This window comes from Littorina saxatilis, linkage group LG8, assembly GCF_037325665.1.
Source record: "Littorina saxatilis isolate snail1 linkage group LG8, US_GU_Lsax_2.0, whole genome shotgun sequence".
Classification (NCBI taxonomy): Eukaryota; Metazoa; Mollusca; class Gastropoda; order Littorinimorpha; family Littorinidae; genus Littorina; species Littorina saxatilis.
The window spans coordinates 33,964,022-33,982,519 of record NC_090252.1 but is presented as its reverse complement, the minus strand read 5'-3'; the positions used below and the strand labels follow the sequence as shown (position 1 = coordinate 33,982,519).

The 18,498-nt window shown below is 40.2% G+C and overlaps 2 protein-coding genes and 1 long non-coding RNA gene across 5 annotated transcripts in view; 2 read left to right on the top strand and 1 right to left on the bottom strand.

Moving 5' to 3' along the window:
• Positions 1-18,498, top strand: part of LOC138973373 (uncharacterized) — a 458,327-nt gene that overhangs the window by 72,335 nt on the left and 367,494 nt on the right. The window lies entirely within an intron of this gene.
• LOC138973367 (hemicentin-1-like) overlaps positions 1-18,498 on the bottom strand; it is a 486,299-nt gene that overhangs the window by 169,112 nt on the left and 298,689 nt on the right. The window lies entirely within an intron of this gene.
• On the top strand, positions 6,133-8,069 carry LOC138974325 (melanoma-associated antigen E1-like). Its single transcript, XM_070347047.1, has 3 exons — positions 6,133-6,792; positions 7,397-7,749; positions 8,063-8,069. Exons 1-3 carry the CDS (start codon positions 6,133-6,135, stop codon positions 8,067-8,069), a joined length of 1,020 nt encoding a protein of 339 aa, XP_070203148.1.

Below are 18,498 nucleotides of genomic sequence, written 5' to 3'. Positions count from 1 at the left end.
CGCCCACTCTACCAGGCTGTCAAGGTGACGCATTCAACCCAATCTATCTGGCCCTGCTGACATCACCTGGTGTCCCATAACACTATGATGGTTGTTTGGCCGCAAGGAGATCTGTGTACACAATAGACCAGAAATTTCTGGAGTCTGGGCACACTCACATGGAGTGTGATTCAATGCATTCCTGCATTGAGAGAGCAAAAAAGAACGTCACTATTCACATTCCTGACCAGTGGAACACTGTGTTTCAAATGGCAAGACCATCAGCGCCATACACAGTGGTCCCTATAAAGCATTCAGACATACAAGACTTTACAATGCTGGCTTCCTCGTCTATGAGAAATACAAACACAGATAGTTCCGGTACTCGCACATTGTGGACACAGATAAAGTGGATCCGTTATGTCAAGGGACAAACTGACACCTTGTTTTTCAAGTATCGGCCAGGGGATCCATTCAACCTGCTGAAGACAAGGGGATCCACTGGACGGCGTGGGCGGCAGCCAGCACCACCAGAACATCTGTCTGCCCGCTATAGCAGGCGCCAGCCAGTGTCGTCAACAAAGAAGGCGGGTCTCCTGGACCTTTGTCGTCTCGGCATTGTGCCCGAGCAGCACCACAACTTCTTTCACAACCTGCCCAGTGAGAACTCAGCCCCTGACCGTTTGGCTGAGCCTGATGCCACAGAAGATACAGACACATATGAAGACTAAAGGCGTTGTTCGATATACTCAGAAGCTTGCTGATTGATCCACATCATCGCTGTCATCATCATCATCATCATCGTCATCGTCATCGTCATGGCTGTCACTACCATCATTACGTGTACGGGACGCAAACATATACATAAGGATGCTACCATTGACTGTTTTGAGAAAAAGTTCCACCTTGAGTTCAGAGAACACATATTGATCAGGTGAATCGATGTTGTCATTCATGCTTTTCATGTGAAGACTGAACATGCCTAGAAAAGAGCAAGACAATTACTTAAAATCGGAAAACAAACAAAGATTCCCATCTGTGTGATATAAATTGTCAACAATGTTGCTGTTTAGTTGTGAACAATGTATAATCACAGTGCAACGAAACACTGACAGTGAAGTGAGAAAACATTGCTGTGTGTATGACTTTATTGTAATTTTCATGGTGGAATGCCAGAAAGATTTCCTGTCGGTTTAAGAAAAAGGTAAGACAAAACAATTTCGTTTCCCTTAAGTTGTACAATAAAAAAATTACCCTCCATCCTGGCTCTCTAATTATAGTTTTTTTTTATCCTGTCATGTTATATCTCCTATGTGAACCATTTTCTTCTTTTTGAAAAAAACATGTTTTTTACAAACCTATCAGAGGTACATGGTTGCAGAATCCTACCTGTCAAATGTTAAGAAAATGTTGCATGCCACAACACGCTATACTTTGAATAGGTGGTTGTGTCTCTGATTACTGTACAATAAGTCCCTTTCTACTTAATGCCACAAACATGTATCTGATATTTACATGGTTATGGCCCGTACAGGGCAAGCTCTATCAGACCATTCCTCCGGGCCACAAACAGCTATTACACACATAGCTGGTTGTGGCCTGTGGAAGTTCCCTGAGTTGTTTCTCGGGATACAGGCCACAATAGTGTAGGTTGCTGTGCACTGTTTTGGCTCAACTTTTGATCGGGTTTTCAGTACAATTCTACACGGAAGATCCCTTTATTGTTTTTATTTTAATTTTTTGGCATGTTATCATTATCTTTTTTTTTCAAGGAGCTTACAAATAAAACAAAACAGTATTTTGCTTGCTTTCCATGATTTTTGCGAACTTTTACATTAAAGTACATATTTTTTCCTCAGCATCAAAACTTCAATCACAGATTTATAAGAACGTCCATTTTGGAGATACATGGTTGTGGCTCTGATGCATCGACCACATCTTGGACACATACCACAACTTGGACACATACCACATCTTGGACACATTCCACATCTTGGACACATACCACATCTTGAACACATTCCACATCTTGGACACATACCACAACTTGGACACATACCACAACTTGGACACATACCACATCTTGAACACATTCCACATCTTGGACATATACCACAACATTGCACATATTGGACACATACCACAACTTGGACACATACCACAACTTGGACACATTCCACAACTTGGAAATGTCAACAACTTGGACCACAAGCGCGACTCTGTTGCTGCTAGCTTTCCACTGGGAGGAAGCGATCCGAATTTCCCAGCGATGGGACAATAGAGAGAAAAAAATGTGTTTTTTGTTTTGTTTTTGTTTTTAAATCGCGGATTTAGGTTCGACGTAATTTGTACAATATTTTTTACATTTTTACAAACCACGGGTTAACAGCTCAGTTGGAGGTTTAATTGGTGCCAGTGTGTAGACATACAGGCTGGGGGAGTGGCTTAGGAGCGAGCAGATAGCTGTATCGTTATCAGCGTCTGTTACTGGAGATCGTTCTTACAGCGGCGTCCGAGTTGAGACGGAAGTGTCCCACCTATTTGGGTTGATAATCGGGGATTAATGTAGAATTGTATCCTCTTAGTCAGGTTTGAGGCACAAAGTGTACGAGGAAAAAACATTCTCTCTCAAGGGTGGAAGTAAAATGTCTGCCAGACTCAACAAATAGATTAGGCAGCCCATGATCACTGTTGTGATTGTAGTTGAAGTTCTATCGGATTTGTTGTTGGCTATGTTGTTGAAGACGTATAATTATGTTCTCGAATTTAAGTTGATGTTGTTGTTGTCGTCGTCGTAGATGAAATCAAGGTTGTAACGTGTCAAATCAATCGTGTTCCACCTACAGTTTATCAGTGTAAAGCTGTTGTTGTTGACATTGTAGTTGTTCTTGGTTTTCGAGTTGTTGTCAGTGTTATTGTCGTCGTTGTAGTTGTTACCCAGTCGGATAGAAACAAATAAAAACTCAAGCATGAGTCTTTTTTTTGCAACTCCGAACATTCGGCAGCAGCACACTCTCTCGGCATGATGTCGGGAGCACGCGCGCATCCACAGCTGCAGCAAAGACGCACACCGAGCGTTGCTACTTTCGCTTCTGGCTCCCCCTTGTGACGTCACAGCCAAGGGCTTGCCGCCGCAGGGAATTTGAAATCTCGCGTTGCAGACGAATTTGGTCGCTTTTTGAGCATACATTTTGTGTAAAATTAGACTGATGCAACACAAAACCTGAGATTTACTGATCGGTTTTTGCATCTGTAGATGCTTACCTATATCATTAAATCAACCCCAACTGCTTTATCTGACCTTAAAAAGAGCCTGTTATGGTCCTTTAAGACTTCAGTTTATGCGTATTGATTTGTACATTCAGTCAATTGAGCAGGTAGCCCTTTTATATCTTTTTGTCAACAGAAGAGCGGTACAAATGAAGCTGCGAAATCTCGTGGTACTGCTTTATGTTTGGCACCAACTCCCCTGAGGCATGATACAGTGCCAGAAGTTCACACAGTAATCACACGATGACTGCGCTGACAGCAGAAGACAAAAGAACATTGTCTGCGAAATCGGTTCTTTTTTTCTGGTTTTTTTTTAACGTTTTGTTTCTCATTTGTTTTGTTTTGTTTACTTAGCCCTTATCTATCTATTTTGTTCACATTTTAGGCTTAAATTGTTATACGATTTGTAATTTCCTTGGTAAAAATCAAAATATGATGTGGAAAAAAGACATACATAAAACGGCTCAATCAAAATGTTATAACGTATTTATTTCTCTTGTGTGTGTGTGGCAAAGTGTGCTTTTGTGCGTGTGGATGAGAGTGTTTAGGTATATATGTGTGTGTGAGAGACACAGAGAGAGCTAGAAAGAGAGTCAGTGTCAGTTTTTGTATGTGTTCCGAGTTTGACAACACAGTGTTCCACTTTACACACCCATGCGTGCAACCTGGAACAGATGCAGACATTTTCATAATGATCAGTCTGATGAGCTGCGTGACTTTTATGTTATTGTACGTTGTTCGTTTATTTACTAATTGAGAGTCTAGTATGTGACAACATAAAAAACGCTTTGCAATATCCATTGTTTTGTCTGGCCCGCGGTTGTTTCTCCTTAACTGTTCCGGGTTTGGCGACTTTCCCCTATGAACACTTTATCTGATTTGCTACAGATACGAACGTTTTGGAATGCGGAAGCTAAACATAATATTTGCACCTACAATGCATTCAAATCATGTAACCCCTTTTGCGGCATGAACTCTAGTAACTGTAATTACATGAATAGCAATTTAAAGACCAGATATCAACAACAGACATTGTTTTATGAAATAAAAATGCCGCTGACATTTGTGACAAAAACAAGTGTTGCCCTATTCATTCCAAATATTACATTTTAAAGTGAAAACATGGATTTAACACGTGTAGCTGTTTTAAGGAATGAACTGAAGTTTATGTCTCGTACGAAGACATAAGATCCGGAAAGTGTCAAAGCTATGCAATCCATCGAGTCATTGCTGAAATACATGTACAGCGGTTTTTTGTCTTGGTATCCCCCAGAATTGACGCAAAAACATTTCATTTTCGATGAATACTATCCACACCTGCATCAGTAAGAATGGCATAACAAAGGAAATACGCTAGATAGCTAAACGAACAAACAAACTCGTTCTGGGTAGAGAATTTATGTGAGTTTCACATTGTATGTAGAAGTTGCCAAGTTGTGCCTATTCTGAACTTGCATCGATTGATTAATTCAAATTGGTACAATCGTTTATGTCAGGTCGATTTTGGGGTTACCAATGTAACCAGCTCGTTTGTCGCCCTCGCCCAGTTCTCGAAAAAAATAAAATATATATATATATATTATATATATGTATAAGTTACAGCTCCGTCCATCCATGGTATCGCCTGATATTTTGGCGAGACTGGGTCAATGAATATGATGACGTCATTCGAGGCTCTGCCGAGAGTGACGTCATTATATTCTTTCACACCGTCGAGAAATTCGAGAAATGAATGAGAAATTTGTTTATGGTCGGAATCAAGAGGTCAAATTTGCGTGGCTCCCAATCATTTCATAAAAGATTTCCATTTCCTTGTTTCTGCGGCTGCGCAAGTTATTTTGCCTAGGTCATGGCCGAACTTTAGGCCTTCAGAGAAATATCGCTGGATATTTTCTCCCTAGATTAACAGAGACAAAGAAGGGAAGTCATGCTGTATATGTTACAGGGAATAACAAAATTTAGGGAATAAGCTTAATCACTGAAATTTTAAGGGAATAGGCTTATTCCCTGTTTCAACTGGGGAGTAAGCTTATTCCCTAAAAAAATCAGGGATTTAGCTTGTACCCTGAAATGGGAGGTCATTTTTTTGACTTATTCCCTGATTAGTTTGAAACACACAAACAGAAAGACGTGTACATTTTATCATAAATAAATTCGATATCAGTGAGCTTTGATCACTCTTTAAAACCATCTTTTGCTTGGAAATGAGTTCTTTCTTGACTTTTACTCACTCTCTTGATAAATACAGAATGATTTCGTGAACTGTTGTCGGTGTTTGTGTTTTGATTTTTCCTCGGGCAGATTCAGTTCAATTGAAAAAGTCAGTCGAGTCTGTGATTCATATCAAGCAACATGGACGCGAAAGAACAAGTATTTCTTGAGGAAGTGCTAAAAAATAAGGACAAAGCAAATAGATTACTTATGACCAGAGATGAGTACCACAGAATTTTAGATGAAGTGAAGGAAGCAGCAGCGACAACAGCTACTAAAACCCAACATCAAAGGCACCTTCTAAGAAGGTATGAAATTCTTACCTGTGGGCAAGTATCCAAACTCGTTCTAAAGCGAAAGGACGAAACTGAGCAACCTAAACACTTCATATTTGTTGAGGAAATGTACGATGTTTTAAAGCGCATCCATGTTGTCACTGGCCATGGTGGCCGTGATAAAATGTTGAAAGAGGCTGGGAAAAAGTATGCAAACATAACAGAGGCCAGTGTCACTTTGTTCAAGTCTTTGTGCGTTCAGTGTCAGGAAAAAAAAAGAAGACCTACGATTAAAGGCATTGTTGTAAAGCCTCTCCTGTCAAAGTCGTTTGGATCAAGATCTCAAGTGGATTTAATTGACTATCAGTCACTTAAACAGGGAGGATACTCATGGGTTATGGTCTACCAGGAACATCTTACCAAGTTTTGCGTGCTTAGAGCCCTTACAACAAAACGAGCAGCAGAGGTGGCATACCAACTTTTAGACATTTTCCTTCTCTTCGGAGCCCCGCAAATTCTTCAAAGTGACAACGGTGCCGAGTTTTGTGCGAAAGTCATCACTGAGCTAAAAGAATTGTGGCCTGATTTGGTTCTTGTCCACGGGAAGCCCCGACATCCCCAGTCACAGGGGTCTGTTGAAAGAGCAAATTCCGACATTAAGGACATGATGACAACTTGGATGGCCGACAACAGCACAACAAACTGGACAGTGGGTTTGAAGTTTGTACAATTTCAAAAGAACAATAGCTATCACTCAGGTATAAAGCAAACACCATTTGCTGCATTGTTCGGTGCTGATGCCAAAATCGGGCTTACTTCAAGCAGCATCCCAAATGAAGTTCTTCAACGACTGCAAAGTGAGGATGACCTGCAGGCTGCTCTGGGATCTCCAGAGGCTGGATCCTCAACGCTCATGCTGGGATCTCCAGAGGCTGCACCCTCAACGACCGTGCTGGGATCTCCAGAGGCTGCATCCTCAACAATCGTGCTGGGATCTCCAGAGGCTGCACCCTCAACGATCGTGCCTGGACTTCCAACGTCCTTACTACAGCATGAGGTAAGCTGCTTATTTACTCTCTCTCTCTCTCTCTCTCTCTCTCTCTCTCTCTCTCTCTCTCTCTCTCTGTGTTTCATTATTTTCCTCAGATATAAGAGAGGTTTGCCCTGAAATGGGGCAGGAGTCTGGGGGCAACGGCCACATTCAGTAACCGACGTAGAAAACAATGCAGTATGCCTGAAAAAAACACTAAGCATTTAGATTACAATATACATATTTTACAGAGAGAGAGAGAGAGAGGAGAGAGAGATGCATGAGACAGGAAGAGTTGCATGAGAGAGCGAGAGAGAGAGAGAGAGAGAGAGCGAGAGAGAGAGAGAGAGAGAGAGAGATGCATGAGACAGGAAGAGTTGCATGAGAGAGAGAGAGAGAGAGAGAGAGAGAGAGAGAGAGAGAGAGAGAGAGAGAGAGAGAGAGAGAGAGAGAGAGAGAGAGAGAGAGAGAGAGAAATTTGTGGGTTGGGGGGGAGGGATCGCCTTTATTTCAGAAAAATGTTCGTCACCTTATAATTATATTCCATAATAATTTATTCGCCATAAAACAATATATCCAAAATTAGTCTTTTGGCATGTCATCATTTCCAAGTGAATAATTGTTATTTCAGGTCATGGACTTCGAGCCAGGATCTTCAACGCCACCATCGGGACGTTCAACCCCAGGACATTTAACGCCAGCATCAGGACGTTCAACCCCAGGACCTTCAACGTCAGCATCAGGACGTTCAACCCCGGGACCTTCAACGTCAGCATCGGGACGTTCAACCCCAGGACATTTAACGCCAGCATCAGGACGTTCAACCCCAGGACCTTCAACGCCAGCATCAGGACGTTCAACCACAGGATCTTCAACGCCAGCATCAGGACATTCAACCCCAGGACCTTCAACGCCAGCATCAGGACGTTCAACCCCAGGATCTTCAACGCCAGCATCAGGACGTTCAACCCCAGGTCCTTCAATGTCAGGAATTGATAAGCATAAAAACAATATACTAGTCTCTCGTAAAAGGGCCTATCAGGCGCAAGAAAATCAGGCTGAAAGGATGGTGAAAAGAAGCAAGCGAATATTTCCTGAAGCTGAAGTTGGAGACTCGGTGACAGTCCCAATACCAGCAGTTGACCGTGGGAGATCTGACCCAAGAAACTTGATTGGCATAATCAAAGACAAAGACGACAAAGGCCTGTACACAATTGTGGTTAAAAGTGGGGTGCTCCAAGGCAAATATTCACGAAATCAATTTGATGTTTGCACATATTCCATGCACAATCTACAGGATATGAACGAGGAATGTTCTATTTCACTACGAGCAGCTGTGAGGCAAGAGTCGAACTGTGGGGGACAGGGGTACATAAAATGTAACTGCTCGGGATCAAAACGGTGCAAGACAAACCGATGCTCTTGCTTCAAGGCTCGCATGGCTTGCAACTCAAGATGCCATGCCCTCTTGACGTGCTCCAACAAAAATTGAAGATCACACTTTGAACGTGCTGTGGTAGATTGAAGAAATAAAAAAACAGAGCTTTGGACTTCAATTGTTTGCTTCAAGTCGCGGATAAAGTATGAAGTTAAGTCACTGTAGGTGATTTTCATGTTCAAATTTATACAATCTGTACTTTGCATGATTTGAATGTATACGTTCGTGTTCATATCAACCAGTCCGCAGAATATGTAAATGTTTTGACATGTTGCCCACTTCTTATTAGGGCTTTCATTGTTTGTGTGCAGCAATATTTTTATCTTGTATTTTGATCCTTGTGTATTCATGAATAAACCAATGTTTAAAGCAACAAATCTTGTATTAGTGTTTCTGTTTGTGTGCTTTAAACTAATCAGGGAATAAGCCAAAAAAATGATCTCCCATTTCAGGGTACAAGCTAAATCCCTGATTTTTTAGGGAATAAGCTTACTCCCCAGTTGAAACAGGGAATAAGCCTATTCCCTTAAAATTTCAGTGATTAAGCTTATTCCCTAAATTTTGTTATTCCCTGTAACATATATATGTTACAGTTAATTTGTGAAACCAGGGAATACGTGCATTAACTAAAGTATTTTAGTTAATACATGAATTAACTGTGGCCACTAGTCAATACATGTATTATCTGAAAATTTCAGTTAATACATCAATTAACTAAAAATAAGCGACAGTCAATACATGTATTACCTGTATGTTTGTTGGCTTGTTGACAGACCAGCTTTTTTGTTATTTATCGATTTATTGCATGAGGAACATGAGATTTATTTCCCAGGTGTTTGTGAATGAAAACTCGTGAAAATGATGACAACACAATTTATTCATATAATCCATACATATTCAATAAATAGTTTTAAAACATCATTAGAGTATGAAATAAAATCTTAGACGAATACATAAGGCTCGAATACATAAAATGATGTGGTGGTGGAAAATAGTTATATAGTTTTAAAACATCAAAAGAGTATGAAATAAAATCTTAGACGAATACATAAAATGATGTGGTGGTGGAAAATAGCTATATAGTTTTAAAACATCAAAAGAGTATGAAATTAAATCTTAGACGAATACATAAAATGATGTGGTGGTGGAAAAGACGTGCGTGTGTTTTGACTTTCACGCAATCTAATTATGTATTAAGAAATGTTTGCCTAGTGTTTGTTTTTGCAGATTAAACTGCCATGGCATCTGCTGTTACAGAGTACTTTGTTCTTGTGGCATTTGCACCTGTTTGTTGCGCATCTCTTTCCACTCATCGAACAATTGCATTTTACGAACCCCTGTCCACCCCCTAGCGACTCTGCAATAACTGCTTGTCTCACTGAGATTGCCTTGGTCAAGTCAACAGAGTCCTCTGTGAGAAACCTTTCTTTTGAAACATCGAATTGATTTCTCGAGAAGCGACCTTTCAGGAGGCCATTTCTTGCAGCAATCTTATAAAGGTCGTCACTAGTGTTTCTGTCTATAATGACCCCTATCAGGTTTCTAGGGTCACCTTTACCTCTGTCAACAAGTGGGATGGGGATCATCACATTGTCACCTTTGTCGGCACTCATTAAGCAAGTCCTGCTCCTTTTGAGCATTCGTTCCGCTTGTCGAAGCTGGCCTTCCTTTGTTCTTTTCCGCGCTTCTGTTATTTTTGCGAGCCTACTGTTCGTAACACTTGGTGACTGTGCGTCAGATACTGAGTCAGGAAGGTCTTCAGTTTCCGACATGTTCTCAACTTCCCTGTCATGCTGCTCGGGCAAAACAAGAGTATGAACTGAGAGACTAGAGTGGTCTGATGGAATGGGAACAAAGAAAGTGTGAACAGTCTCCTGGGTTGACACAGCTTCTACGGATAATTAACATTGTTTCTAGGGATGACACAGCTTCTACGGATAAAACAGTTTCATGGGTTGACACAGCTTCTACGGATAAAATTGTTTCTAGGGATGACACATCTTCAGATAAAACAGTTTCATGGGATGACACAGCTTCTACGGATACAATTGTTTCTAGGGATGACACATCTTCTTCAGATGAAACAGTTTCTTGGGATGACACAGTCTCCTGCGATGACTTAATCTCATTTGATGACACTGGTTCTTGGTTACACAATGTTATTTGGGATGACACTGGTTCTTGGTTACACAATGTTATTTGGGATGACACTGTTTCTTGGTTACACAATGTTATTTGGGATGACACTGTTTCTTGGTTACACAATGTTATTTGGGATGACACTGTTTCTTGGTTACACAATGTTATTTGGGATGACACTGTTTCTTGGTTACACAATGTTATTTGGGATGACACTGTTTCTTGGTTACACAATGTTATTTGGGATGACACTGTTTCTTGGGATGACACACTGTTTGGGGAGGGGTCCTTTTCAAGCTCGCTGTCAAAGACAGGAGACTGCTCTTGTTCAGCTAGACGCAGCAGGTCCTTTATTTCATGTGGCAATGTGGTGGATTCGAGCCCAACTTGCGCATCCTGTCCAAACATCGCCTTGAAGGGAGTGAGACCAATTCCTGCATTGAGACTGGAATTTTTGAAAAACTGAACAAACCTCAAACTATGGGTCCAGTTGTTTGTGTTGTTTTGTAACATCCATGCTATTACCATTGTCTTCGCATCATCATTGGCGCGCTCTACAGAACCTTGGGACTGGGGCACTCTTGGTTTTCCGTGCACAATTTTTAATCTTGGGTACAGCTTGGCTACTTCTTCAATGACACTGGCGGTGAACTCCCCTCCATTGTCGCTTTGCAATATGGCAGGGGCTCCAAAAGTCAGGAAAATATCAAGCAGATGGAAAGCAACTTCTGAGGCGCGTTTGGACGCGAGAGCACGCACGATTGTGAATTTTGTGAAATTGGCCTGGTAGGAGAGAATCCACTTGAACCGTCCGTCTGGAAGACTCTGCATGTCAATCATGTCCACTTGGGATCGCGCCAATGCGTAGGAAGTGAGAATTGGCTTAACAACAACACCTTTTACCTTGTGGCGCTTTTTCTTTTTTTGGCATGTCAGGCACAGGGACTTGTAGATTCCGAGGGTTGACTGTGTAATGCTTGCGTACTTTTTGTTTATCTCAGCCGTCATCCGGTCCCGCCCGCCGTGACCAGTTGCTATGTGGGCACGGTGAATGATGCCGACAATATCTTCAACAGCAGCGAAGTAGAGTGGGGGATCAGTTGGGTTAGGACGACGCCTGACCAGTTTCTCCACATCACCACACTGTAGGATCTCGTATCTGAAAGGCAACATTAATTTGAGTTATACATTGTACCATCATAATAAATGGACTGACAGTCACAGACACGGACGGAAAGAGAGAGAGAGAGAGAGAGAGAGAGAGAGAGAGAGAGAGAGAGAGAGAGAGAGAGACAGAGAGAGAGAGAGATAGAGAGAGAGAGAGACAAAGACAGAGAGAGACAGAGAGAGAGAGAGAAAGAGAGAGACAGAGAGAGAAAGAGAGAAAGAGAGAGAGAGACAGACAGAGAGAGAGACAGACAGACAGAGAGAAAGAAAGAGAGAGAGAGAGAGAGAGAGAGAGAGGTTGAGCGCACGCAGAAACACACACACCCGCCCGCCGTGACCTGACCAGAGAGAGAGAGACTCAGACTCAGACTCAGAACTTTATTACAAAAGGATAAAGGTTTTAGGCAAAGCCTATTCTTCCAACCTGTCCTTTATACAACACATAAAGACAGACGCACATTACAAATATAAATTCAATCATATAAAATACAGAAATACATTGTACAGAATGCAACACAATGTGCATTTAAGGAATTACATAAGGAGAACTCAAAAAATTACAAAATTACATTGACATAGTTATACCTTTCATTTGGGAATAAGTTGCTCCGATCAGCTACACATCCGTTAACATTAGTACAAAATGTTTAACAAAATAACAATCGAACAAGACATTTCATTCACGAATGATGTGTGAACGTGACTGTCTCTTAAACATTTTCACTGAAGTTGCATTTCTTATCTGTTGGGGTAAGGAGTTCCAGAGAAACGCTCCCGAGAAGGCTAAACTCGATTTGTAGAGGTCTATGCGAGGTATAGGAGGGATGATTTTTTGTGGCATGTTTGAAATGTGATTGCAAATATTTAGGACAGTCGTCATTTAGAATTTTATACATGAACACAGCCTTGTTTAACGTCAACTGATCTTTCAAGGGGAGGAAATTCAAGAGCTTTAGTTTATCATCCGTGGACCTATTCAAATCATGCAGAATAAGTTTTGCAGCTCGGCGATGCAGGGAATTGAGTCTTTTTAAATGAACATCACTGCAGTTATCCCAAAGTGTCGATGCGAAGTTTATATGAGGCATTATGTGGGCGTAATAGAACATTTTGAGTGCTGCAGAATCAGCGTAATGCCTTAATTTTGATAACAGGTACACATTTTTTTATACTAGTTTGCAAATATTACTCAAATGAGTTTGCCATTTCAACTCTTGATCAATGGTAACACCCAATAATCTATGTTCCCTAACTTGCTGCACTTGAGTTGAACCAACTGACAGTTGTAATTGTAAAGGACTTAATTGGTGTTTTTGTCTCGTGGTTATCACCATACTCTTTGTTTTAATCGGATGAATGATCATTGCATTAGAAACGCACCACTCAGTGATTTCATCCACACTTGTTTGAAGAGAAGAATTGACGGATTCCAAAGATTTTTGACTGGTGTGAACAGAAGAGTCATCCGCGAGAGAGAGAGAGGGAGAGAGACAGAGAGACAGAGAGAGAGAGAGAGAGAGAGAGAGTTATTGAGCGCACGCAGAAACACACACACAAACAAACACACACACACACACACATACACACACACACACAGTGGGGGATCAGATGGGTTTAGACGACGCCTGACGAGTTTCTCCACATCACCACACTGAGAGAGAGAGAGAGAGAGACAGAGACAGAGAAAGAGAGAGAGAGAGAGAGAGAGAGAAAGACCGAGAGAGAAAGAGATAGAGAGAGAGATAGAGAGAGAGAGTTATTGAGCTCACGCAGAACTACACACACACACACACAAACACACACACACACACACACACACACACTCACACCGGCACACACACACAGAAAGAGACAGAGACAGAAACAGACACACAGATATAAACAGACACAGAAACTGCCACTTACTTTTTCACAAGGTAATATTCCCGCCGGCTGCGGCCTGATGTCTTCTCACTAGCAAACTTCACCTCTTCAACTGTCTGAAAATATGAGTTTCTTGGCAAAACATTTAAGTTCGATTCTTGTGCACGCAGTCTCTCTAAAAATGTCTGCTCCATCTTCTCAAGCGTATCCAATGCGGGCGTGTTCGAAATGTCCGTCTCCATTTCCGCCATTCCACCACTAGTATGTCCTCTCCACTGGCCAAACAGTTCTACTTTGACCTTGCCAATGAGAAATAGTTGCTTCTATGCGACGTCAAGTGCCCGGAAAATAACTCACATTTGGGATAGTGAGCGAGCTGTTCATTATTTTCTCATGAGTATCTCTCTCACGTATGTGGGATAAAGACACATCTTGACTGAACACAAAATCACACAACATGAATATGGGAAATAGACTTGCATGGATTGCCTGAACCTGAATTAGTTAATCCGTGTACTGCATACCTTCAGATTTCAGTCATTGCGTGTATTGACAGGATTTTTTTCTAGTTAATTCATGCATTAACGGAAATTTACAGATAATACATGTATTGACTAGTGGCCACAGTTAATTCATGTATTACCTAAAATAGTTTAGTTAATATTCCCTGGTTTCACAGATTAACTGTAACACACATATATATATATGATGTTTTATTTCTGATGTTTTATATATATATATATATATATACGACTTGTGTCTGTCTGTCTGTGTGTGTGTGTGTGTGTGTGTGTGCTCGCGATGCACGGCCAAAGTTCTCGATGGATCTGCTTCAAATTTGGTGGGCATATTCAGGTACACCCGGGCGACAGGACACAACGTGCTCTCAGCGCGCAGCGCTGAACCGATTTTGGTTCCACCTCAGCTACCCGGGCCCCCATACCGACACACCAAAGCCGCTACACCACATCACAACGCCAAAGTTCTCGGTGGATCTTTTTCAAATTTGGACATCGTATTCAGCTACACCCCGGACACAATATCATCGATGAGATATTTCAACACGTGCTCTCAGCGCACAGCGCTGAATCGATTTTGGTTTTTCTGTTCATTTCACCATTCCCATTAACTCTTCCTTATCTTCTCCAGTGTTTTGCGTTTATCTCCCTTCCTTCGTGTGGCTTCAATCCATATTCCCGTTTCTACGTTACTATTTTTAGAATGTCACTGCGCTGTCCAGAACGCTTCCCTTGCACCCGTAAGTTGTTCTTACTGTCAAAGTGAAAAGGTCGAATCAATTTATAGCCACGCAAAAAATACACTGTCATCTATCTCTATATATGTATAGATATAGATATAGATATACATATATATATACGGCTTCTCTGTGTGTGTTTGTGTGTGTGTGTGTGGGCAACACCTGTGGATTGTAGAGTTCTGTTTGTGATGTGACTCTGGCGGCATTGGTGTGTGACTGAATAATCAGGCCTTCCTTCCAGAAGCCATAACAGTTATTCTCAATCCCGTTTGAGTGGACTTCGGCTTCAAATATGATTGTGGTGTTTTGGCACTCGGTTACATTTGGCCACGCTGTCTGTCTCTGTCTCGCGATTCACCCCGGCGAAGCCGGGTATTCCTCTAGTATAAATACATATATGTCGAGAGGAGAGGGCAAAGAAAACAACAAGCGAGCTCTGTTTATTCCAATATTTCCTTCCTCGGGGGTATTTATATATATGCCTGTAAAAGGACTCTTTTCTTTCTCTCTCTTGCTCTGCTAAGAGGTTTTAAGAAATCTCAGAAGAAAGTCGCTGCTGAGTTTCAATTGTTTCATTCACAACTTCTGATATTTTATAAATAAACCCGAGACTGAAATGTTGTTTCCTGCTCAAATTAAGAGGTACACTTATTTGAGAGAGAAAAGCATGTCAGTTTCTTGCAAGTGAAGGAATTTGGTGGTGACATTTTAGGAATTCAGTTTGTTCTACCTGTTCCTGGTTGGAGGAACACACACACACACACACACACACAAAGATGGACAGACACATACAAACAGACAATATAAATAAAACTGTCATACAGTGCCATGTACATACATTGCACCAGCTTTTGCAGCCTACGTGCCTTTTGTAGTAAGAGTTCAGTAACAAAACGACAAAATATACTCTGTAAATTCCATGTTTAATGATATTTTTTTTTTCTTTGTACAAGAACATAAATATTTATACATGTATAATCATTAAAACTACACCATAGAAGAAAATAGAGGGGAAAAGTCACACAAAAACACAACACAAAAAGTCCAAAAACTGAGAGAAAATTAAACACATTTCATTCCAAACAGTTTCTAAACTTTCTTAAAAACGAAAACAGAAAGTCTTTGAAACTGTGAGGTAAGCATGTGTGGCAGATCACATCAAATTAATTCATTTAAAATTGATTTGTTTTCTAAACTTTGCATTTTAATTAATTCCTTGGTGTATCCTAGCTGTGACATAAACCATCTTAATCCACCATGCATATACAGTACTTTAGTTCACATCAACACCTCCATAATGAGTGCTGTACTTGAGTTTGTGCATACAGTAACTGCATGTTTTTCATTCTCAGTGCTCGCGGCAATACAAATGAGAACATGTTCTTGTTCTTTCTTGTTTTGTTTATTTATAAGTTACTTAAATGTTTGTTCCCTTAAAGCTCAAAATCTTTTATTTAATGAATGTTGAATGCAAAAGAAATAAATTTTAAAAAAACACAAACACAGGCAAAGACACTACTACATGTACTGAATATAGACAAAACAAAACAACAAAAATTCAAAAGGACAAAAAGAGCAGACCATATTCCTGTATGATAATTGTAAACTGTGGACTAATTTGCGGATTATTTTCAACTTGCAGTGAGAATCATGTTAGAAATGAGAATCTCTGAAAATCTTGTAGTCCAATACATTAAAAGCTATGTTTTAAGACCTCTAAAATTTGAGCAAAGTACTCTCATAACGGAGGGAGTCTTACAAAAGAGATACATTTACAGACTTTATGAAGAGAACATAATAACTGGGAAACAAGGTATAAAAACAGAGGGTTTTTGAGACTGAGGGTTGTGTAAGAGGTTTTTCTGTATTGACTCTTTTTATGGAAGTGTGTGTGTGTGTCACTGTGTGTGTGTGTGTGTGTGTGTGTGTGTGTTCAACTGTTGGTGTGTTTATACTTCATATCATCCAAACAAAACAGTTATATACATTTTCTTGCATGATTTTAGCTCAGTCAAGCATAATTATGAAGTGCAAGTTCTCCAGTCACCCAGGTATTGTGTAATTATGACTATTGCATAAATGAAACGTAATATTCAAGAACTACCATTTTTTCCAGCTGTTCTTTCTTTCTTTCTTTATTTGGTGTTTAACGTCGTTTTCAACCACGAAGGTTATATCGCGACGGGGAAAGGGGGGAGATGGGATAGAGCCACTTGTCAATTGTTTCTTGTTCACAAAAGCACTAATCAAAAATTTGCTCCAGGGGCTTGCAACGTAGTACAATGTATTATCTTACTGGGAGAATGCAAGTTTCCAGTACAAAGGACTTAACATTTCTTACATACTGCTTGACTAAAATCTTTACAAAAATTGACTATATTCTATACAAGAAACACTTAACAAGGGTAAAAAGAGAAACAGAATCCGTTAGTCGCCTCGTACGACATGCTGGGGAGCATCGGGTAAATTCTTCCCCCTAACCCGCGTTTTTTTTTTCCAGCTGTGCAAATCATCAAGACTGCTACTTCATCTTAGAGGCATAGGTTGAGGGGAAGTTCGATGCGAGCTTCTGCTAACTTCGACAATTTTTTTAATATCCACTGAGATTCATCATGTAACCAAGTTAACCAGTATCCTATGTGCGGTGTTTGAACCAAAGTAGCGAGTGGGAGTTTGCTCAATACTGGGAATTTACAACATACTTTATGGCACTTCAGAATATGTATACTTTATGGCAAAAAGTGTAAGTACAGTACATAAAAATGCACTAATACATCTGGCAATGTAAAGTGACTGGCTTGTCCCATGCAAACTAATGTTTGCAAAAAATGTCACACACCTACAAAAATACTCTTTTATAATCTGGTAAAAGATTCACCAGAGGCAGCCAGTTATAAGAGACCCCTAAAGCACCACATGAACACTTAATTGGCTGTGTGGGTGACTGCTTTCACAACCAGAGATAACATCTTAACATAACTGACTTCATCAACTTTGTGAGCATGGTCTGTCTGTATATCAATTAAGGCAAATAAAATCTACTGTCACCAGTAAGCTAGACAAAAGAACACAAATTTCCCTTGGAACACACATACAAGCAAAATTATAAATAATAAGTGGCATTGCAATGAAAACAACAATCAAGATACTATCTGAGTGCATCTTTGTAAAAATGCACATGTATTTCTTGAACTTAAAAACTCATGTTATATACACAGAAAACACACACAAAACACAGATATATTGTTAATCAAAATTTAACAGTTCACAAATAAAAATTGTTCAATAAACAACAGTTCACAAATAAAAATGGTTCTATAATTATAAACAACATGTAAATGAGCAAATTGAGCAACAAGCCTAAAAGATACACAGCACCCCCTCAACAAAATAAAAGATTACATTTCAAAAGCAAGCAAATAAAGAAGCCAACAAACAAGCTTTTTAATGAAGCAACATAAAACCTTTAAGCACTTATGCATAAGCACCTATACTCACACGCTTCTTTATTTGTTTGCCTAAGAACAATTACTGTGAACTTCTAAAAACTGAGCAAATGAAGGTTGATATGAAAATACTCATCTCTCCTTATGACCATTACAGTATTTTCAATCTTCTATCACAAAAGAGAAAGAGACATATAAATATGAGACAGCAACTAATATGCAATGAATTTGGGCACATTTCCCTGCATCCACGAATCTAAGAAAGCTTGGGCAAACTTCGAGTTCAGTGTCATGGGCATGTCTGGCTTTCACTGGCTGAGATGTTTGTGCATGATTGCAATTTCACCAAACAAGTACTTCAATTGTGGTGATATTGTTGGATTTCCTTTTGGAAAAGATTTCTTGAAATGTGGAAGTCTACA

Bases quoted from the DNA above. Each gene is read 5' to 3' on its own strand.
- LOC138974325 (XM_070347047.1), top strand. From the start codon at position 6,133: ATGGTCTACCAGGAACATCTTACCAAGTTTTGCGTGCTTAGAGCCCTT. The intron at 6,793-7,396 runs GTAAGCTGCTTA...TTGTTATTTCAG, and splicing joins CGTCCTTACTACAGCATGAG to GTCATGGACTTCGAGCCAGG.